The sequence below is a fragment of the Pleurodeles waltl genome, chromosome 8 (genome assembly GCF_031143425.1).
Source record: "Pleurodeles waltl isolate 20211129_DDA chromosome 8, aPleWal1.hap1.20221129, whole genome shotgun sequence".
Lineage (NCBI taxonomy): Eukaryota > Metazoa > Chordata > Amphibia > Caudata > Salamandridae > Pleurodeles > Pleurodeles waltl.
The window spans coordinates 884,241,829-884,266,294 of NC_090447.1; the positions used below are offsets into that span (position 1 = coordinate 884,241,829).

The 24,466-nt window shown below is 41.7% G+C and overlaps 1 protein-coding gene across 1 annotated transcript; it reads left to right on the top strand.

Moving 5' to 3' along the window:
• Nucleotides 1-586: 586 nt before the first annotated feature.
• SLC10A2 (solute carrier family 10 member 2) lies at nt 587-24,466 on the top strand. The gene is made up of 6 exons (XM_069205188.1): nt 587-1,091; nt 5,001-5,119; nt 9,772-9,860; nt 13,410-13,585; nt 18,864-19,021; nt 21,524-24,466. The coding sequence occupies exons 1-6, from the start codon at nt 718-720 to the stop codon at nt 21,694-21,696; spliced, it is 1,089 nt and encodes a 362-aa protein (XP_069061289.1). The 5' UTR covers nt 587-717; the 3' UTR covers nt 21,697-24,466.

The window sequence follows — 24,466 nt, forward strand, 5'->3', positions numbered from 1 at the left end:
ATAAAAATCCCTGGTGTCTAGTATTTTCTACTCCCCTTGAGGGCAGATTGGCTTGCAGAAATGGCCTAAAATAAAAAAAAATGCCTCCCAGAGGAGAAAACCTTGCCTAAGGGGTCGCGCCCCATCTGTTAAAAAAAAAAAAAAAAAAAAAAAGGGGTGGGCTCAATTGGTGTTCTTTTGTCCTAAACGCAGAATTTAACTCCAGACTACCCACAAGATTTTGGTTATATGGCGCCATCTGGCGGAGTGAAAATTGCGCACGAACGTTGGTACTCCATATTTTTCTCTCTCCGGTGACCACTTCTGACACTTCGAGCTTCGAGTACAAGCCCGGCCCTGGAGGTACGCGTTGACTCATAACAGTCCTCTACCCCAGTGTCTCTCTTGGTTAATGAAGGCCGCGCTAACAGCTGTAATAAGCTGTGTTTACTTTGCAAATCATCTCTCTCTGGAGCAGGAATGCATAACCAAAATATACGTCTGACGTCTGAACTCATAAAAAACCTTCACTAATGATTACTTTTTATTGTCTCTGTACGTTTTAAAAGGAGAGATGTGAAAACAGGTCTTTCTCTGGGAATGTGAATCTTCCTCCGAACGTCCGTCTCTTTTTTTGATTTTTGCCAAAACACTCAAAAGGTGGTCAACACATTTCCCGTTAGAAAAAAAAGCGTTTTGATCTTCTGCATCCCAAAAATCAAGAAGTTTGCAGCAAGAATGGACTCTCCAAACTGCTCGTCCAACGCTACAATTTGCGAGGGCACCTCCTGCCTGCTGCCACCTAACAATTTTAACCTAATTTTGAACACAGTTCTGAGCGCCGTGCTCACGGTCATGCTGGCCCTGGTTATGTTTTCCATGGGCTGCACTGTGAATGCCAAGAAGTTTTGGGGGCACATCAAACGCCCCTGGGGTATCATTGTGGGCTTCCTCTGCCAGTTTGGAATAATGCCCCTGACTGGCTTTGTGCTCTCGTTCATCTTCAACATTCACCCCATCCAAGCTGTTGTCGTGCTGATCATGGGGTGCTGCCCGGGAGGAACCGGCTCTAACATCCTGGCGTACTGGGTAGACGGAGACATGGACCTAAGGTGAGACAGTCTACAAACTTACAGATTTACTTTACTTTTAATGTACGTATTGACAGCGCACACGGACTACAGAATACAAAATACCTTTACTTGGCCTTATGTTGCCATAACAGCAACTTTATATTAGCGCAAACATAATCCATTGTATTTGTAGCACACTGTGCCCAGTGCAAGAGTTCGATGACATTTTAAACTAATCATAACATGCATAGGAGGCAGGAGCAATCGCCCCTGCACATGCTTACCTGCTCAAATGAGATGTATTCTTACTACAAATGTATGTCACTACATCAAGCTGCACTATTTTCACTCAGTTGCGTCAGCTTGACCACTACTTTCTACTGGTCTTTGCCTGTTCACTATTTAAAGCTGATCATTACTTGTATCTGACCATTACTTCATATTGACCTTTTAGTTTATCTATGCATTACTTCTCCCTAGACATTATTTCAACTTGACCATTACTTCTTGTGATTATTACTACATGGCCACTACTTCACTCTGACCATTGCTTTGACTAACCCTTACTTCAACCTAAACAATGCTTCAAATAACTATTACTTCTGCCTAATCATTACTCCTTCACCTTGATTGAGCAATCCTTTGACCTAACCATTACATCAACTTGAACATTATTCCCACCTGACCTTTACTTCAAATGATCACCATCTCACAATGTATATTTATTAATCTAACTCCAGTGCTAACCTATAAAATGAAAGGTCTATGCAGATGTAATGAGAAATTGAATCCATATATAATGGTCATCAAAGTTGTGGGGGGTCAGCGCAATAAGGGTGCACCTCATAAATACATGTGTTTCCTAGTAGCTGAAGTAGTGCATTTTCTTTGCATACAGCACTTATGTCATAAAGTCCTCATCTTATTTACTAACAGTTATTAGCCAATAATTGCTACTCAGTCCATAAACCAAGACATGATCCAACTCTCTTAAAGTCAGAACTCTAACATTTGTGTCCAAACTCAGTTTCCATTGTTTCTCTCAGATTGGAGTGGTTTGTTAGGCGCATGTATATTTTCTGCAAAGCAAAGGGGTTATTCCTTAAAGACTAGAAATGACTTAAAGTTCATCCCTTCAAGAAATAGGGATGAAAAACCTATCAAACTCAAATTAGTTTTTATAAAATTGTCTTTAATTCTTCTGCATATCATATGAGAGGAATTAAAACAAATTTGAGTATAATGAAAAGACAACTTGGAGGTAAACTCCGAGCACGTGGGTAATTAATACATCCTCCAATTTTCCTCTGGCAAATTGTTGCAGGAACAAAATGGCGACATTTGCTATACATTGTGATACATGTGCAACCCAGAAAACAGGAGTCCATGTGCAATTCACTTTTTCCAGATGAACCCTCAGAGTATGAGGAAATTACCACACCAGGCTCAGTAACTATCTCATTCTTTAATCCTGGCCTTTTAGCAGGACGTTTGTCATGCTATCCAAAGCATTTAACTGCAATTATCTTAAAAAACGTTAACAGTAAATATGTGTAATAAAAGCTATCATGTAAGGAGGACAGTGAGCCTTGCATTGCTTAAATGCAAGTCTTTATATGTCGAGAGATGCAGGTTTTTCAAAGTCACAACTCAAATAAATAATCTTCATTCACCAACAATAGAGGTTCCAGAATAAAGCTTTGTTGTTTGGTGTGTGTTTATGGTCTTGGAAAACCTACTGTGACATCATTCACTAGATGACCCCTTTACAGTTTGGTAGCATGGTAACACGGCCACCTAAACAACCTTACCTTAAAGGATTTGCCTCCAACATGCTAGCAGCAGCCAGATTGGCAATGTAAAAGTGTCTGTGATTATGGCAGACAGATATTTTCACCTGAAAAGGCGGCTTCTATCTACAGGCTGGAGCTGGTTAAGAGGTAAAAAATGTGGCCACTAGTTTGCTATGCCACGTCTGCGTGCTGGAACTGTCATCACTTCTAGGCTTCTAGAAGATCACTGTGAAAGTGGTGGGCCATTTCCATGGATCACATACCATGTGCCCCCCTCGGAGCTGAGAGTTTTCTTTCTTTGCATGTGGAAGACATTGAAGAGAGTTTCTGTCTGGGATTGCTATGGTTTCAGTGGTGGATGCAGACAGGAGGAGTGCCATCGAGAATTGCGTCAAACATGCCACCCTTGAATGGGAGGCCCTCCAACTCAGGACTCTGCTCGGACTCCCAAAAGTGTTTTTCTGATGGCAGTAGCAGACCTGCTTTTTGCAATAGTGCTCTATATATACCCCCTAAACGTGGCAACAGTTCAGGCAGGGGTGGACACGACATCTACGTGTTTGTTTGTTTTTTTGGTGACTTCCCAGTTACCACACACCTCCAAAGCAGACCCTTTAGTACTGAGATCCTGTAATTGCCTTTTTGTGTACATTTCTATATTTTATAATCACAATTCATTTTAAAGATTAGCTGTCTACCTTCTGATCCTCAGTAGTAGAAGAAGTGAAGGCAACAAGGAAAATGACAAAATCTATGGCAGCACTATCATTTGGTTTCTAAACCCCAACTTCATTACCCTACAATTATGCGAGAACAGTCTCAAGATGACAGCAAATACATCCTGAAGCTAAGCCTATGTAAAATAAATGACACACAAGCATGTCTATGTGTTGTAAAAAGTTGGCAGTACTTTGACACACATATAGGGCCTTATTACGTACTTGGCAGAGGGGATTCTCCGTCACAAGTGTGACAGATATCCCGCCCGCCATTTTAGAAGTTCCATAGGATTTAGGGCCGTATTTATACTCTGGTTGCGCCGAATTTGCGTCGTTTTTTTCGACGCAAATTCGTCGCTAAACTAACGCCAACTAACGCCATATTTATACTATGGCGTTAGAGGCGTCTAGCGCCAAAGTTCCCGGAATGTGCGTCATTTTTTAGCGTGAACCCCTTCCTTGCGTTAATGATATGCAAGGGAGGCGTTCCCGTCTTAAAAAATGACTCCCAGGCCTTTACGTGGTATTTATACTCCCGGGCAAAAGAGACGCCCGGGAGTGGGCGTGGCTAAAAACGGCGCATTTGCGCCGCTTTTTAACGCCTGGGTCAGGCATGGCGCTAAGGGACAAGTGGGCTCAAAATGAGCCCAGAGTGCCCTCCCCTGCCCCCAGGGACCCCCCCTGCCACCCTTGCCCACCCCAGGAGGACACCCAAGGCTGGAGGGACCCACCCCAGGGACATTCAGGTAAGTTCAGGTAAGTATTATTTTTTTTTTTTTTTAATAATTTTTTTTGGCATAGGGGGGCCTGATTTGTGCCCCCCTACATGCCACTATGCCCAATGACCATGCCCAGGGGACAGAAGTCCCCTGGGCATGGCCATTGGGCAAGGGGGCATGACTCCTATCTTTACAATGATAGGAGTCATGTTGATGGGGGATGGGCGTCGTTAAAAAATGGCGCAAGTCGGGTTAAGACGATTTTTTTGCCTCAACCTGACTTGCCCCATTTTAAGACGCCCTAACGTCATTTTTGCCCAACGCCGGCGCTGCCTGGTCTACGTGGTTTTTTGCCACGCACACCAGGCAGCGCCGGTCTGCTTGCGCCGGCTAACGCCATTCCATAAATAGGGCGCCCGCATGGCGCTTCAGAATGGCGTTAGACGGTGCAAAATTTTTTGACGCAAAACTGCGTTAGCGCAGTTTAGCGTGAAAAAGTATAAATATGGGCCTTAATCTGTCACATTTGTGACGGAATATCCCATCTGCCAAGGTCGTAGTCAGTCTGGCCCATAGTGTTTATTTACAATGAGAAAATCATGGAAAATAATTCATCACCACTGCGGTTAAGTTCTGTACCTAAATTTTTACCTTGTTGTGATAAAAAAATCAGGGATTCTGAAATCTAACTTGGAAAACATTAATTTTTATTTGCAGCATAAGTATGACAACGTGCTCCACACTGCTTGCGTTGGGAATGATGCCTCTGTGCCTGTTCATTTACACGAAGATATGGGTAGATTCTAACTCTATCGTGATTCCCTATGACAGCATCGGTGAGTACAGTAACAACATGATGAATATGTGTCTTCATCCGATCTCTTTGTATCAGTGTTGTCTTAAAACTATTTTTAGTCACCTTTGTAGGTATGACACACAGTTCAGATGCACATTTGATTCAAGTGAGTTAAGTTCCCATTATGGCACATAAACCAGTAAATAAAAATGTGGCCCAGGCGAAACTTTTCATTCTGCCTGTGTAATTTCAGGACTTTCTCGTTTGACTTCTTACGTGAAATTCCCAAAATGTCGCCATTATGCCTGGTCACGTAATTAAAGACAGTTTGAGGGAAAATTCTATAGCTGGAGCACAGGTACAATGCGTAAAACCGTCAGTGTAGCCAGATGAGAGGAAGGGTTTTTAGGGAGGGTACGGCGGGAAGGGGGACCTGTGGAGGGAAGAGGTTAACACATACACTACCTTTGTGATGTCTAGAATACACTTGAATACAGGTGTCTTTGGTTTACTTATGGATTCTTTACTTCTTGCACCTCAGATGTTCCAACAGATACCTTGGCAATTCCTTCACTGCGTGAGTCTACTTGATGCTAGCACCACAACTTTGGTTCCCTTAGGTTCCTCAAGATGCTACAATTCGGACACTCTTATTGGCAGAGTGTCCCTATATAAATATAGATACCTATTATGAAATACCCCTCCATATGAGGTTGGCAAAGTCCCTCTAATAGTCATACCTTCCTTCATTGGCAGAGTAATAACAAGTACCAATTTGTTCTTGGTTACAAGTCTTAGAGACAGAATAACAATATGGCCTTTGTATTAAATTCAGTGACAGAGTAACAAAATGTTCTTTATAGCAAATATTAGAGACCGAATAACAATGTGTACCAATATCTTCTTGGCAACGGTGGTTTTAAATACCAGAGCGATCCCACACTTTTCCAGATGAAAACGGTACCCCCTCATGTGTGCCTAGGCCTATCGCCAATGGAAGGAACAGATAAAAACAGTGGTCCCTGGTTTGGTCTGTTTCAGAGAGGGGGCATAATCCAATGCCAGGATCGTCAGCTCCACCCCTTTCTTTTTTCTAAAAAATGTTTTCCCTAGTAAGCTTTCTATCCCCCCGCCTCCAAAAAGGAGGGGGACAGAAAGAGAGTTCAATTTTTAGGGTGAGCGTGCAAAGTGCTCTGTCTCTATCTCTCTATGGGGTTTTAACCACGCCCATCAGTTTGGTTGGTTTGTGGGCTTGCCTTTTGAAATTCACTTGATTTCATTAGTGAAAGGCATGCACATGTCATACCTTTTCCGGTGTTTAGCCCTCATTGAGCGCACCGGCCAACTACTGAAAACATACAAGACTCAATGTTTTCCATATGGTTTCTGTACTACTTTTTATTTTTACTTCGTAGGCAGCGTGATCTCGCTGGGCAGTAATCGAGCACTTTGATGACATCGACCCTGTCACATGGATAATTGCACTTTTGCCGGTTAGATGGATAATTGCACTTTTGTCAGTTACATGGATAATTGCACTTTTGCCGATACGTTTCACTGCAAGCAAACTTCTGTTTCCTTTTGTGTGTCTGCTTCGTGCTCATGGTGGCCGTCGGCTCGCTTACGTGAAACTGTTTTACTTTTCAGTTGATGGCAAGAAAAGTCCAGTTAGGAGTTTAAAATGCTAATAGCTCTAACTCGAGCAAATGCAAGACCCATTGCATTGCAAATGCTCCTTTTGAATGGGGGGAGAGGCACATGTCTGAAGGGCCCTCTCTCCTCCCTGGTGTCTAGTGGGTGAATCCCTGCTTTACAATTGTAATCCTGGGGTGATCCCAAAGCAGGGATCAACTTGGGAGAGGTACTGCAGAAAGAAGACATTATCATCTTTTCCCTGGTACCTATACTACACAAATCAATGCACGGGGGCCAATTAATGCCGACTGAGCACCGATCACATTGAAATCAGACTGTGTTCAATGGAATAGTCTACTTTCAGTTTTCTTACTGTCACACCAGCGCAAACAGAAAGAAATTGGGAGGTGAAGTCTCGACTTTGCTTTCAAAAGAGAAAATCCTTCTGATGTAAAAAGCAGAAGACGTTCAGATTCACAATGGATGATGACCGTGAACATCCACCGTACTACGGAACCATTTTGGGGGACTTCAACCGGGCACCCACCTCACTCAAAAGGTTAACTTCTGCAAAGGCGATCACATTAACCCAACCTTTAAATCACTTCACTGGTTTCTGTCTGACTCTATGATTAAAATGTAAGGCCCCTTTGTAGGATTCATAAAGCATACTGGGATACATGCCCAGAATACCTGAGAAACTGTAACCACAGCTCAACCAGAAACTTCTGATTAGCATTCATCAACCTGATCAACCAACGATCCTTCAAGAGAATGAAACAGAGTTCAGGCAGGGAAGGTGGAAGGAGCACTGTTCAAGTAGCAGGAAGCTGGAAGTAAGCCCAAACCTCATACAATGGAGTTTGGAGACTGCAGAGGAGATCATTATGATAGCAGCTGCTAGATGACTTGAGAAAACTGATGTTTTCTGCTCCCTAATGAAAGAACAACACAGTACCACCAAGAAAGTGGAAAGTGGGCATTGTAAAGCAGGACCATGGCTTGATATTGCTTGGAGTGCACCTTTTCTACACCAACAGATCAGGACATTAAGTTTTGAACAACATTCTGATGCAACCTGAGTACCTTGAACGCTGATTGCTAAGGACACAGACCTGCCTCTCATTAAAAAAAGGGGGCTGGTAATTACCCTCCTGGGGAACATAAACTGACAGAAATTAAATGAAAAGAAATTAAATGACCACCAAAATAGTTCAGTGCATACTGATACACAGGTACACAGAAATCACACGCCAGTGCCACGCCCACATGTTTAATAAATTAAACTCCTACCACTATCTGTGTTTCTGTTGAGTCTGATGTTACCAATATGCAGTCAACGTTTGCCATGTTAGATCCCACTAAGCCAAACCACTTCTGTAAAAAGCATTAGGCTGTTTTTTCTTCAAACAGAGACTCATGTCTGATGTCTTTTTGTGCTATGAATTTGCATGATCAGATCTGTGTTCTGCTTAGGAAAGGATTGATTATTGCAGGTACCAACAGACCTTTTTTAGGGGCGAGCGCAAAATGCTCCGTCTCTCTTCTAATCTCTCTTTAGGGGGATTTTAACCACGCTCATGTTACATCAGTCACTTTCATTGGTTCGTGGGCTTGCCTTTTAAAATCCGCTTGTTTTCATTTGTGAAAGGCATGCATACGTCATGCCTTTTCTGGTGTTGAGCCCTCCTCTAGAGCACCAGTAAACTACTGGAAACATACCAGGCTGCATGTTTTCCATATGGTTTCTGGACTACTTTTTCTATTTATTTCGCAGGGCTCGTTTTATTTATTTTTCGGGGCAAGAAAAGTCCGGTTAGGAGTTTACAACGCTAATAGCTCTAAATTGACGTAATGCGTGACCCGTTGCATTGCAAATGCTTGTTTCTTTTACTAATCGCTTCTTTCTGATACTAGAAAGCGGTTATTGCTAGTAAGGCACTCATATGTGATTTGCTTGTGGTTAGCAAGAGTTTACTGGTTGAGCTAATCACTTTTTTCCATGTAGGAATTTTGGGCCAGATGTAGCAAATATTGAATTTGCGATTCGGAAATTGCGAGTCAGTGCGACTCGCAATTTCTGAATCGCAAATTCGGATGCAGAACGGTGTCTCAGACACCGTCTGCGAATCGCAATGGGGTCGCAAAGACCCACCTCATTAATATTAATGAGGTGGGTCGCATTTTGCGACCCCATTGCGATTCCCTGCACTCACAGGGATGGTGGCCTGCTGGAGACAGCAGACCTCCATGTCTGTGAGTGCTTTTTAAATAAAGCATTTTTTTTTGTATTGCAGCCCGTTTTCCTTAAAGGAAAACGAGTTGCAATACAAAAAAAATAACAAAACCATTTTGTTTCGTTTTTTCAGAGTAGGCAGTGGTCGATTGGACCACTGCCTGCTCTGAAAAAACATTTTTGTCAACATTCACAAAGGGGAAGGTGTCCCCTGGGGACCCCTTCCCTTTTGCGAATGGGTTACCACCAGTGTGACACTGGTGGTAACTGTGAATTGCTTTGCGACCGCGTTCCCGGTCACAAAGCAATTCTGCATCGCGGTGCGAGTCACAAATAGGAAGGGAACACCCCTTCCTATTTGCGAGCTGCATTCCCATTTTGCGAGTCGGAACCGACTCGCAAAATGGGAATGAGCATCGCGATGCGCATTTTGCATGGCGCAAACTGCGATTTTCGCAGTTTGCGCCATGCAAAACGCTTGCTACATCTGGCCCTTTATTTCAGTGCCACAAATCACAACTGAGTTGATGACAGTTACTTGTTCTTTTAGACCTTTGTGATTCACTTGAAAAAGTGACTTGAACATGCAGCTAAAATAGAGATTACAACCATTAGTAACGCATCTGTTAAAGGGGAGCCTGGACCCCTCTTCAGTTATTATTTATTTATGTCAGTATACATAGATGTAAAACTAGCTAAACCACACCTCTATCCCTATATAATATATAGCATTTCAATTGACTTAAATGTTTGCTTTGTATTTGTTTTACCTAAATATTTCCAATAACAATCATTCTTTTTTTTTTTTTTTTTTTAATAAGGTATCTCCTTGGCAACTCTTGTAATCCCTGTTGGATTTGGAATGCTTGTTAATCATAAATGGCCGAAGGCGGCTAAAATAATACTCAAAGTAAGTTTTAAATTTACTTTTTCAATTTGTCTTCCATTTCCCTTGCTTGAGTAACAACACATTAGGCTCAAGGGTATACGATGATATTAAAATCAGGTTTGCTATCTTGTGCAAAATCTATTTTTTTATTTTTATTTAGGGAACCGAATCTTGTATAATTAACATATCATTAGGAGAAAAACATTCCTTTTTAAAGGAAAAAGGCGGAAAAGATTATTTTCCGGCAAATTTGATCAGTTAGCTAACGGTTCATAGTCAGCTTCTGAGCCATTCCTTAGACTGCCCCCATCGCTTATTAAATCTCATTTGTAGTCTGTTCCTTTTATGATATGTTTCTTCTAGTGCTAAAGTAGTTCTCAATTTCAGATCCATTCTTCAAATGTAGAACTGTCTGAGAACCTCCATTTCTATGCTTTTAAAGAGCTACCCTCTGATGCACCAACAAACAATGTCATAACCATTGTATTTATTGCTCACTTATTAAATATATCTGTTGTCTGCTCACCATTGCAATGCAGTGGTCTAGACCTAATACCAATCCTGACTCTCCCCGCAACAAGCAACTAAAACCAATGCAGCAGAAGTTGCTAATTTTGTTGCAGTCCCATGACATTTGTTTCTACTTACAAGTTTACACCCCTTTGGATGCCTCAAAAGAGGATGTGAAATGCCTCACAACAAAATACCTCCTACCACCATATTTCACCAAATGAAAAATCCTGAATGCCATCCCCTTCATACAGCCAGCATATGCTGCCACACCCTGATAGATGATCTAAAACATTCCATCTCTCAACTGGAGTTATCCTTCCCCCACCACCAATAGTATCATCATTACCCACATCTTTGATTTTTTGCTGGTCCTCTCGCTAGAAGAAAGGCCGATGAGCCATGGGGGTGACTGATGAGTCCAGGGTCTGGCTCATTCCTTGAAATGGGACACCATTTGTCTGTCCTTTGTTTGCTGATTGTTAAGTCACCGAAGGACACTGCATAGGCCAGAAGCACAGTTGTGATGTCTACAGGCCAACCCAATTACACCACCACCTGCGCAAACATCGCACATTCACCATTATCAATAAGTTCAGGTTAACACCTAGTTCCTGATTGTCTTCAGTGAGAAAACCAGCTTTTTGCAGGGTCCCCTAACGTTTTGCCCCACTTTGGACTATTAGCTGCTGGTTTTCGACTCTGAGAGTGCACTGAGGTCTGCTGTACATACCTCAGTGACAGTGTTCTTTCCTTTTCAAAATAGTATGTTTAATCGGGTATCCCCGATTGGTCTGTGCTGACTTACTTGTAAGTCCCCAGTAAATGGTACCCAGGGTAGGAAAGACTGTCTGTCCACACAAAAACTGCAGCACTGGTTGTGTCACTCTGTGTGTGACAAAGTGAAAACACAATGTACAGGTGCCATTGCATACTGAGGAGACTGTGCATACACAGCACACACAACTTTGCCATTACCAATAATGCCAAAGTGCACCAGTCCCTTAACCATATATAGATATATGTCTCCTCTAAGGCAGGCCTATGAAGCCCTATGACAAGGAGCTGTATATTGTTAAAATAGACATATGTTTTTGTAATGTCTATATTGCAAAGTCCTAAAGTGCTGGTGTTTGCTGTGGACAGTCAAGTAGCCTTAGAAGGTAATTGCAGGGTAAATGGTTGGCACTCTAATGCGACTAACTCGTGACAGCGGATACCTATTTGTGCCAAGGAAGGTATCAAATTAAATGGGAAATTAAATGCGGCTCAATAGTGCAGTCCACATTTATGTCAAATTTAATGCTGGCATCTTTTACAAATGTTGTCATTGTTTGACCCAGCTGGTCCAGCGGCTTTCCAGAAGCACTGAGACTAAGACATGTGTCTGTCTGCCTAGGGAAATGTGTGTACAATTCCCAGGCCAGGAACAAAGGCTGCTGGTGCACTGTAGGTGTGACCCCCTCCCCCAGTATGGGCTGCAAGGGTGTTAGCCCAAAAGGCAGCCATCAAAGGTGATACTGCCTTTGAAGGTTTGCTGTGACAACATTCCTGCACAGGAAGCCTTTTGTTTCCCCTAGCCAGGTTAGAGCCAGGGCCAGGGAAGGGAAAACAGTTTCAGAACAAGTTTTCCTTGGGCATGCAGGCCCTGGTAGACCCCCCCTTCCCGCCAGAAGTGGGCTACCAAGGTCCTCACACTCAAGGAAGACTTCAGCCATGTTGTTTGTGGCATGCAAGATGCACTTTGGGATAGCCAGCTGCCACACATCACTGAAACGGTGTCACCAGATAGCAGGGGACATGCTAGTTAGTTAGGTTAGTGACAGCATTATCCACTTAGGGCACTTTACTGGAATATAATGGGCACCCTATTACCTGAGATTTCAGTACTCGCTGGATTTTGACCAAGGACAAGAAGAAGACCACTTTGTACCCGTTGGAAGCGCACAAAGAGAGGCTGTGGCGCTGGAACGACTGCACCTGCTGCACTTTGGGCTAACAGAATTTAGATCCTATTCTACTTGCCTGGCTTGTAGCAAAGTTCATCCCCAGCCCCAATCTGAATCAAAGAGTCCAAGAGTCAGTTGGCTGCCACCCCAGAATGGCACTGGAGACATTAAAGTTAGAAGATCCCAAACTGAATCTCTGGTTATCATCACAACTGTTTTGCTGCTACTGGGCCCAAGGCACTTCAACTGACAATTTGGAAATAGCCAGATTTTGCACCCAAATCTGCTGGACCTGTGGTTGTTGGTTTTGACCAGATTTGTCCACCCCAAGAGACACTAGCCCCCACCAACTATTTGCACCATGACCGCTGTGTTGTATGAACAAAAGAAAAAGGTCTGCATCATCAGCCCTTTGACTCCTGCATAGAGGACTTCCTGGTACCCCCAGATCCATCCCCGAGTTGCCCTCACTCACATGTGGACTGAGGACCGAACTGGACTTCACCCTGTGGACGGCACAGCATCTGGCACATCCATGGACCAGTTTTAAGCCTGCGTCCCTCACATCAGGACCACTGTATAGAAGTCAATGCCCTGTAAAGTTTGAAACTCGCTAGAAAAACACACTGGTGGGCTTGTAACTGTTGAAAGATTTATTTTAAGACTCCTAGACTTCCATCCTGTCCGATTTGGTCACCCAACCCGGGTCGGAGTTGCCAAACTCAGTGTTGCAAACCCTTACAGCCTTTTCAAAAGTTTTCAAAGTTATGACTTGCCAATGCTTGTTTGTGGTTGATGTCAACATTTTAAAACTCTTTTACAAATTCATATCTCAGGAACCCTTCTGTTGATTTTGGTCATCAAGGACTATGAAAATTCACAAGAATATGCTCTATTTTTATAAATTGTTGGTTGTGTATCTTTCTTGTTTGGTAATTTTCTTATTCTGTTGTTTGGTGCTGTCAAATGCTTTAACATTTTTCTATTGCTAAGCCTTGGTGCTCTATGCCATCACTACCAAAGGGTTGAGCTAAAAGTTCAGTAAACAACTCTGAGAGATGAAGTAGATAGGGTATGTCTGAGCAAATCTTTATTTTTCTTTGTTTCATAGGTGGGTTCAATTTCTGGAGCAATACTGATAGTGCTGATTGCCACTGTTGGTGGAATACTCTATCAGGGATCATGGTTGATTGCCCCCGAGCTCTGGATTATTGGGACAATATTTCCTGCTGCCGGTTACACATTTGGATTCTTCTTGGCATATGTTGCTGGGCAGTCATGGCGCAGGTAAAGATTCATTGACTCTTGCTTTACCTTCCAAGTTATCAGAAAACAACATTGAAGCTAGAACATTTAAATACAAAACACCTGCAATGGTTACAAAAGAATTAAACAATTGGTGTGGACCCATAGAAATGTGTGACAGTGGATCTATTGTAGTCCAATCACACAAGATGTACATTTGCATTAGTAATTATTTTCCTTATAAAATCATTTGAATCGGGGTGTGGGTAAACTATGTGTGATCTCAACCAAAGTGAATTTCAAAGTGCAAATGCCAGTCATTGTCAGGTCCCTAAAGAAAACAATAGTGTGTTCTCCAAACACAGCACACAACAGCATTACAAAGCCATATGTTTTTTGTGAATCCTACATATGACTGGTTGTAGATTTTGAGCTTGAAAAACATTGGTTCTATAAAAACATCAGTGTACACCTACTCAATATGTAGGTGTCTTACGTTCACCTGATTCACAGAAGTGTCTAGAATACATTTCTTAAATGTATTTGGTTATTATGAAAAAATTATCTTATGTGGGAATCCTAAAAATATTTCACAGATCCAGATATTCCCTTAACCCAAGGGGTGGATCACCTGATTAACAAGCTGACAAGAATAGATATATGAAATGTGTTATTTTCATAACTTGGTACTTATGAAAAACATGACCTATATGGATATCCTACAAATCTGTCACAGATCAAGCCATTCCCTTAATTCTAGGGTGCCCTGCGTAGGTAAAGGAGGGCCAAATCAATACAATATTTCAGGATATTCATATAAGTTCTTTGTTAACTCTAAGGCTATAAATGGAACCCATTTATGTAGTCAGTGGTTATCGTGAACGTCTGACATGGATCCAGCCCTCATCTAACAGTTTCACTCAGGTCCCCCAGTATATATAAAAAAAAAACAGGACTCTTTGATGGGACTCAACACTCTTACTCAGAATATATGAGTATTAGGGCAGCTCCTAATCTGATGTAAAAAAGTTGTTCTTGGAATGACAGCTCAAGCATAAGGGGAGAGAGTATCCACAGATATTCCAAAGCCTTTCCCCGGTATACACTGTATAAAAAATACTGCGTGGAGATGGTAACTTCCCATGGAAACATGAGTGCATCCATCCAATCCTCTTTGGTTAAGTTCTCTACATCCATCTTCCATGCCTCACGAAGACAGAAAAGGTATTGCAGAATTTACTGACTACTAAGAGCTGGGAGATCTATTTGTCACAAAGGGCTCACATGGTAAGTTCAGACTCCAATGGATTAAAGTCTGAAATGTCGCTGTACTCTTTCAAGTAAAGGGAGTGATCATGCAGCATTTATAGATATAAAAGGGGACCATCAAGGGCAAAATCTTGTAGTTCTGAGAAGACTCAGAGTTGGGATTCTGAAAGGACATTGTTTATCTGGAAAATACCTTTCTCGTCCCAATTAGAAAAGACACAAAGGAGAGATACTTGAGATGGAGTCTCCATCAAAAGAAGTATTTATTCAGTCAGCTTTTGTCCATCCTGATAGCACAGAGAGAAGTCCACCAGATGTCAAGGACCACATTGGTGCCAGGTACCCCTCCCCATCCCCATGTGGGACTCATCCTCTGTACAGGTAACACAGAGAAGAAAATTCACCCAAAGCCCATCTTTCAGTTGCATTAGCCGGGTCCCTTCCTGGTCCATAGAACCAGTTCTTTATTACTAATTGGTAAGGGGCATGGTAATAAGAGAGGCTATCCATCAGGCCAAGGCTACTGAAAGGAGAATACTGTTAGCAGAAATACACTTACTCCAGTGACTGACTTTGGCAGCAAGTACAAGTTAACTCCTACGTGGTCACATGTCTTACGTTTTACTCCTAATAAGCCACTGTAGTCCTTGTTGCTAGAGCAGACCTCTGAAAAAGAATATCTGGTCTCAGCATACATGATCCTCCGATACCTTCAATACTTTGGGGCCTCATTACAAGGTACCAGAATATAGGGATATTAATGCCCCCTCCCCCTAAAGTAAACAATACACTTTAACTCCTTTTGTGCAATCATTAATGGGGTTCCAAGTTGAACTCTTGGAATCTAGTGAGCAATGCTAAATTACTGAAGGGAATCAAGAAATCTGATCCTCCCAGGAATTCTTTATTTTCCCCTTTGGAGATTTCAGCTGCTTTTGTCTTCAGTGGAAATAAGAAAAGTGACTGGTAATTTCACAGACCTCATTATGCCCATTTCTGGAGGTAACATGGTTACCAGCCTCATCTGAAATTATGGACCGTAATAATAAGGGCCTAAGTTAGAAACAATGGCCCTCTCCTTGTGATTAGACTAAGGCAATTCTTACAGGTTGGAGGTGCAGCATTACTCTGAGGGCTACAGTTATCTACAAGCTATCACTAGACATTATTAATGCACTCTCCCTGAAAGTTGTTAGAAAAAAGATGCAGCAATAACCTCAAAATTAGTAGCCCCCCCATGCAAATGGCAGAAAAACAAATAAAGCTCCCCTGGAAAACTCTAGAAAACACATAACTGGAAGACACAACCGAGAGGTAATTTAAGTTGCACAAGCAAACACAAAAACACTGTATGGCACTGCACGGGCATACTCCCTAATCCCACCACTGCCACCAATAGTAGAACCAGAGATATGCAATTTTAAAGATATAAGTAAAAATAGCACCAAAAAGCCCCACTCACTGGTATTTGGTCTTGCGAGAGCAGGAGAAAGTCATAAGTTCAGGCAGACCGTGATGGAGCAGAGGTTGGCTGCCGGAACCAGGGTTGTCCTATTGAAAAGATACCATCTCAGTCCAGCTCAAATAGTCTTATTCGCAGTAGAGGGGGCCATGAGCAAGGAAGCATCGTAGGTGGTCATCGGTGCACTGCAAAGAGCAGATTGCACTGTGGATGGTAGCTGCTGTAGTGCAAATATCCTGTTGTTGTCACAGTCAGACTGGAGCTTCACAATGGCACTTCCCATGAATGGTCAAGGCTGTAGTGCAAAAGGTCGTGTTGACTGAACTTTGCATTGGCGGACAGTGCGAGCAATAAGGTTGCGAAGATCCCAAAAACTTAAATTCAGCTCCACTGAGGCCACACCAGTGGTCCACGACCTGAAAGGCATTACCTGGGGGTCTGGGGCTTACTCCAGATGGATCTAGGTCCTGGTTCAGATAGGTGAGAGCCTGTTATGTCCCTGTGTCTCTGAAAGAAGACCTACTGATTAGCCCTTGGAGTCAGTGTGGGTCCTGGGTTCAAGTGCAGGTCCAATCCCTCTAACATACACAGCAGGCCAGCAATCCAACAAGGCAACAGTCCGGCAAGACAGTAGTCCAGCAGAGTGGCAGTGCTTTCAGCAGCACAGCTGTCCTTCTTCCTGATAGAATCTCCACATGTCCAGAAGTGTACTGAAGAGTTGGTGTCTGAAGTCCAGTAGTTATACCTGTTGCCACCTTTGAAGTGGGAGAAGCTTCTAAAGGTTTCCCTTCCAAGTGCACAGGTTTCCTGCTTCCCCTTCCCTGGCTCCAGACTAACCACAGGAGTTATGCAGCCCTTTGTGTGGTGGCAGACACAACCTGTTCAAGTGTAAGTGGGGCCCTGTCAAGCTCAGTCCTCCCACCCTGCCAATGAAAGCCCATCCAGGCACATCTAAGCTCTCTATTGTGTGTGGCTGACTAGGAGAAATACACAAAGGCCGAATGTCAGCTACACCCAGTCATGTGACCCAGAGACAGGCTGTAGGCACTAAATGGCTAAGGTAGGAAAACCAACAGTACAAACAGCGTCTACCCGAATATGGAAACATACCACTAGTGCACTCTGTGAAGAGGTTGTGAACTCTTAATCAGTTTTGATGCTTAACCATCCAAACAACGATTGTGCATGCTAGTCCATCATCTATTTATTTAAGTGTGCATCAAGTCAATCAAAAGAATTTGTAAGAATTTTTTATTTGTACTTTTGTTTTTGTAGGAACTTTTCCCCTGATGAATGGTCCTTGCCCGAAATGCATTGGGTTGCACATTGACTCGTGCTGTTAAATATTCAAGATTATATTCCTTGGATTTGTTCAGAAGTTTTAGGATTTCTTATAAAAAATTTTAATTGACTTGATGCACACTTGAATAAATAGATGATCGACTAACATTTGAAGTTGGATGATTAAGCATCAAAACTAATTAAGAGTTCACAACCTCTTCAAAGAGTGCACTAGGGTGACATTTCCCTATTCAGGGAGATGATGTTTGTACTGTTGATTTTCCAGGCCCACGGATCAGAAGGCGATACCCCTTCTGCACCAGATTACCATTTATTTTGTGCTTACTGGAATTAATTTTGATACAATTCAAGTGTAGATTTCACCTCTTTTACAATTTTAAGGTAGGAAAATGCCAGCTTTCTAAAAGATTTATAAGCACAAGTGAAACCCAAGGATATATAGAGACCAAGGGTTGAATTTTGTTATAAGGAACAGAGGCCCCTAATGAATGGTAAAGTGAATTATACACTGAGGACACAAATAATACCTAGGTTGTGTCCAATCAACTGTTAAAAAAGGATATGTTTCTTAGTACAATCAAAATAGTCTTGTAGGGTTAGTTACCCCCACAGTATACACTGCACACGTTTGAAACTAACACAAAGGCAAAATTAAGTGATGCAAAAATCCAAAAGGTCAAAGTCACAAATCTGTAGGGCACATCACTACTGCACCCATAATCAATTACATATAGTCAACAGGGTCAGAGTGTTGAAGTCAACAATGTTTCAATCCATTCAACATTGTGGGATCATCATCAGGACAAAACAATGCATGCCTGGGAAGGATGTACATAAACCAATATGGGAACCTGCTAAATAAAGGAACAAAAAAGTAGAGGGAAGGGGAAAACAAAAGGAAAAGGAAAAGAAAAAAGGAGAAACATAATTAAGAAAAGAAAATAATATAATCAAGATCTCTGATAGGTGAAAAAGCAATGCACAAAAATCTCCATTGTGTAACCACTGTCACATAACAGAACATTGTGGGATCTTGAATATAGTCCCTATTGTAGTAGTAGTAGTTAGCTTTTTTGAGTCTTGATTATATTGTAATTCTGAGAAATTCTGTATCACAAACATGTAGTTTGACACCAGTTTTTAGATATAGGCATTATATCCAGGATATGCTACATTGCACTTTAACCTTCGTCATGGAAGGTGCATATGTTGTCCAAAATATAGCTCAACAAATAAAAGTGTAACAAAACATAGACAATGTCTCATTCCTCCTTTTATTTCTTTAAGGTGCCGCACAGTGGCTCTGGAAACCGGGCTGCAGAACACTCAGCTGTGTACAACAATAGTCCAGTTGTCGTTCACTCCCGAGCAGCTCAGTCTGATGTTTACATTTCCACTCATCTACAGCATTTTTCAGATCGTATTTGCAGCCATAATTCTAGGAGGTAAGCCGAGGCCTGGTGTCGAAGGCATATCATTGAGCTTTGTCTAGCTCTTGCCTTCAGTGCCTTAAATTCAAATACATATTAATGAGATTGATTTACATGCACTTAGAACCAGCGCGCCTACACATATATCATAAATTCGCATAAGTCATATCGTTAAAACCTGAACAAACCTTAGCAGTTGAAAACCCGGGTAACAACATGTTCAGCAGCTGAATGACAGAGATCTGTATTGAAACGCCATGGGTAAAATTCACTGGTGCAAAAGATGTGATTTTCTTACAATAGAGTTCATAACTATAGAACTAGAGTTTAGATAACACAAGAATCATGACAGCTACTTTAAAGGAAGTGCCCCACCTGCCTATGGCAATATTCGGGTGTCCCTCCCATGCCGTGCCCACTGAACCAACATTCCAGTCACCCATTGGTGCCAGAACAATTTTCAGAGTGGGAGTACTGCCATCAGTCTTACCTCACTGAAGTCATAAGGTTTGAGAAAAGTTCAAGTATCACACAAAGAGCAAATGTAGCAAATTAGCCGCTCCCATTCAGCAGGAGAGTGAAAAGGGTGTGGTATGTAGCTGGTGGTGCATTTTGGAGCACTCTGTTGCAAATATATTAGTAAAGCATGATGTGGTAGTGCACTGTCATATACACTGAAATGACCATTAAATGTGCACAAATGTAGTGTCACTGATAAAACTATACAGCACAAAAATATGTTTGGGAAATTGGGTTTCAGTGAATATTTATCATTTGCGCATTACCAAGGAAAGTGTTGCGATTTGTTTTCATACTATTAAAATATTTGTTTTCATCACACTTCAAAATTACAGAAGATAACGGTTCAGTGGTGGCCTGCCCTTTAGGGCGGCGGGGCCACGCCCCCCCCCACCTTTTGCCCCCCATGAAGAGTGTCTGTCAGGCTGAACAAAGGTCAGCCTGACAGACACTCTTCATGTTCAGGTCAGGCAGCCAGGAGCAGACATGCGCGATTTGCGCAGACTCCTGGCTGCCTGAGCTGAACTTTGCTGGGCTGAGGAGATCACAGCTCCTATGGGCGTGACCTCCTCAGCCCAGCAAAGATGCCTCAAGGCCCTCCCCTGGATGACGAGGAAAGCATCACCAATTGACACTCTCCCTGGACCTGGAGGCCGAAGGTAAGTGTGTGTGTGTATGTGTGTGATGTTTCAAATTAAATGTTTGGTGTGTGCATGCATGTTTGAATGGTATGAATGTTGTTAATGGATGTGCGTGCGTGTGTGAAAGAATGAGTGTCTGTGATGTTTTAAAATGAATGTTTGGTGCGTGCGTGCATGTTTGAATGGTATGAGTGTTGTTAATGGATGTGCGTGCGTGTGTGTCTGTGTGTGAAAGAATGAGTGTGTGTGTGTGTGTGTGTGTGTGTGCCCCACCCGCCCCCCTCCCTCCTAAAGCTGCCGGACGCCACTGAAATGGTTTATTTGTTCTTTACTATCTGCTGATATATTTGGAACTATTTGTCCAGTTCAAGTATTGTTGTGTGTTAGAAAAAAAAATAACTTATGGCCTTTTTTTTTCACACTCAGCAAGATTGTCACATAGTTCCCATTATAAAATCTCTCACTTTGCCGTCAGAGAAAGAAAAGTAAATACCAATTACCGTGTCAAAAGAATAAGCAGCAATTTATGAGCAAACAGCTTAACATTTGACTGCTGTGGCAATAGAAAAACAAAATTTAAAGGCATCCTTATTGCTCATTCACATTCTGAAGTCCAGCATAGTTATTTTAGGGGTCCTACAGCGCCTCTACTGCTTCCTACAGCCCAAGTGTGCACTTCTGACTATGTTACTACTGGCCCGCACTAGGCATGGGTTGTAGCAGCCATGTAATAGCAGTCTGTTAGTTACAAGTGGCCACAGGAAGAGGCAGTGAGAGGTTCTCATGGGTGATTGGAGTGTAGTAATTCTCTAGAAGCATTACAAACCTTTAACTTCAGGCTGTGCTAAATAAGCTCCCAATCCCTCGTTGTTAAAGGTACTGCCCATCTCTCTGGCCCCTTGAGGCAGTTAAACTGGACACATTTGGTCTGTGGCATGTATTTATTATTTATGGAATATTCCCTTGATAGCTCCGACAACTTGGGTTAGTAGATCCGACGACGTAAAAAAACCCTGATTTTCATGTGTTTAAATATTTGTTTGTTGTGATAACTTTTATGTCTGTTTGAAAATGCAATTGGTGATCACATAAAAATGAAATGCATTTCTATGGAAATGGTTTTATAATGAAAACAGTCGAAATAAATAGTTTCATGCTTATTAAATTGTCAATGTGTTGGTATTTCACACTCATAAAATATTACTTGCCTGATGATTTTCCGAGGTATTCCTATCTTTACTTGCAGTGATGCATACTAAAACGCTGATTTTAGTGATCTAATGTTAATTACAAATGTTGTTTCAAGTGTTTATCATAATAATGTCTACCTCCCTAATATACGCCTCATTTCTTCTAGGATATCGACTATATCTGAGGCTACCCGGTAAAGGGAAAAAAGACCTGGTAGAGGAGGGGAGCACAGATTACAGCAATGAAGTGCATTCTGTAGGCTGGCACGAGACAAAAAACCCTGGATTTCAGTCCGAAGAGAATCCGAACGGCAAAGTGAGCAATGGCATGATATCCTAAGGACTATACCTAATTCTGAACAATTTAACAAGAAAAGCTTGAGAAACATCTACAGAAGGCTGATCTGAGGAAATGCGTTAATGTCCTAGCAAGATGTCTGCTCATGGTGGAGTCACTGGGAGAAGTCCTATTTCTTTTCTTTGCAGAAGTATACCCATGGCTCATCTGAAAGTATGTCACTGCTGTGTCTGTACCACTGGACTTAGCCTAGACCAAGGAATCTTTTATTCATCATGGATATTATTAGCAGATGCCGCAAACACACAGGAAATACAAGATAATGTGAAGTAGTCAGAATAAACATTCCACTGGCTGATGATTGTGTACCTGGGTATTCATAGGTTACCTAATATGAATTAAGCAATTTCATTGGACATAGCAAAGAAAACTCAATATAAGGTCAGAACCATGGGGTTTTATTTAAACAAGTAAGATCATGCATAATCGTCAATTTACAAGTCACTAAAAACATGCGTGCTTGTCACTACTCAGAGAAAACTCACTATTTGACACAATAGATTTGGATGTCAATTTTGCAACTTCTGACAAAGGCCTTATTTACACTTTGTGCACTTGTTTTATTTCTCACAGTTTCGGGTTCGGCCCTGTTACTCATTCAAGGTCAGGTGTAGTCTCTTCCGGTCACAGTTAAGGCCTACCTCGGGTAATGCAGTTAGAGGCAATCCGGATAAGTGACATCAGTTCTTCACATCGACACCTCACTCTACAGCGGGAAGGGTAATTCCTTGCTCAAGCTATCACTTCATGTCCACACAATGGCAAAAAATGTGTTGCTTATTTTCTGTATTTTGTCAAGGTGCAATTGTTCAAAGTATAAGGAACATATGATTTGATTTGGTCATTCAGATATTAAAGCCTATGTATTTCTTACTAGTAATCAAGAAAATATTCAACAACATCTGCTAAGGGTAAGGAATCATTTCGGCAGCTATTTCACTCTTGAATAACAATTACCCTGAAAATATTTAAAGACATTCACTTCATAAGTTTATTCAATTTCTCATTGTCCATTCATTCTTTCGTATAGTCAATACCAGCAGCAACAAGCAATGCATCTCTTTCAGGATCATTGAAATAAGGCTTGGAGCACACTATGTAGTGTGGATGGACACATATATATATATTTCTAAACACATATGAATGCCAGACTGAAAATTGTGTTTTCACAGTTGCATCGGTAATACAAAAAAAAAACAAAAAAAAAACCTTCCCCTCATCCCCGTAGGAGACACAGACAAGAGCTGAGTGAGCTTTGACCAACTCCAGAATCGGCAAAAAAAGTCGACTCCCCTGCTCTCCAAATAAGCAATTTCTCCACCCCAACAAGAGTGGAATGTGGCTGTGAAGGTGGGTAGGAGGCATTTGGAGGTCAAATAAATTTGAAGTACAGTTATCTCTGTACAGATTTTCGTTAGTTGACCAAATTAAAGCCAAGCTGTCTGTTCTGTTGTTCAGTTGTGTGTCGGGAGATGGGTCTAAGTGTTTGATCACCAAGCTTGTAAATACTCTTTCCCTGGAACTGCTTTCTGGTTCGCATGCGTCTTGCTGTCCCTCCATTCAGGTTGGCTAAGGTAGGGGACCACTCTCAGGTTAGAGGACCGCACAGGGATTGATGTACTGGGACCTATAAACTTTCTTTTATCTTTTTCTGTAATTCTGAATTTTCATTGGATACATTATATACGTGTTTTCTGTTTCAGCATAGCCCTGGCACTTGTTTACTTTTGTACCTATGACATTCTTTCTCCCTTTTGTTCACTAGCCCCCCTTTACCACCAACCATCCATAGATGGCACCCCTTTTCAGTGTCATTGGTCACCGATTTGTAAATTATGGTATACTTTTGGACACTTTCGTCAAAAACGACTTAAATGCAAATAATTTGAATTTGCTATTGAATTGAGCACACAATTCCAATTCCGTGAAGTAGACGGGTGATCACCCACTGTATCACCCTTATGCTGTAGACAAATCATGGACGGTTTATCTCCTGGTTTCACTTTTCAAGTACACTAAGGTCACTTGTGGTTTAACTAATAACACTAAATGGAGCAGATCTAGTTGATCCACTCCTGGAGTGAAGTGGAGCAGATTGCGGTTTTCACTAATATTAAATGTGTTGTTCTATGTTACGGCATTGTGGCACAATTCAAAAGCAGGTGCATAAATTATGCTTTCTATTTGTTCAACCATCATGCTGCTTCAATAAATGAACTGAGATATGCAGTTCCTCTCCTATTTTCACGTTTGTTAAGTCATCCTCCATGTCGCCCTTAAAATGTGTATAAGCAGTACGTACACTTCTTATACGAAGACAGACAGGATTTAGCAAAGGTTTTTGGGGTTATTTTGTCTTCAGTTAAAGCCATTAACGTCTGTACCAAATTTATGTAAACAGTATAAGAAATATCTACCCTAGAAATCTTTGTATGGTGAAATAAAAAATCAGAACAGGTACTAAATGGCACCCATGCCTGCCAATCTGCTGGATTGTATGATATGTAAGGTTCTTTGCGTATTTATTCCTGTATTTTATCTGCTGTACTTATGTTTGACTGTTCGTGTACCGGTTGGGGTATTGTCCTTTCTCTTTAGCTTCATTTGTTGTTTCCTTTGAAAATGTCATAGCTGTAAAATTGTAGAATTCCTCATTTATACTGATGATATCATTGAAGAATAAAATGTAATAAAACTGTTTAAAACTGTTGTAAAATAGATTGTAAAATAAATAAAACATGTATAAACACAA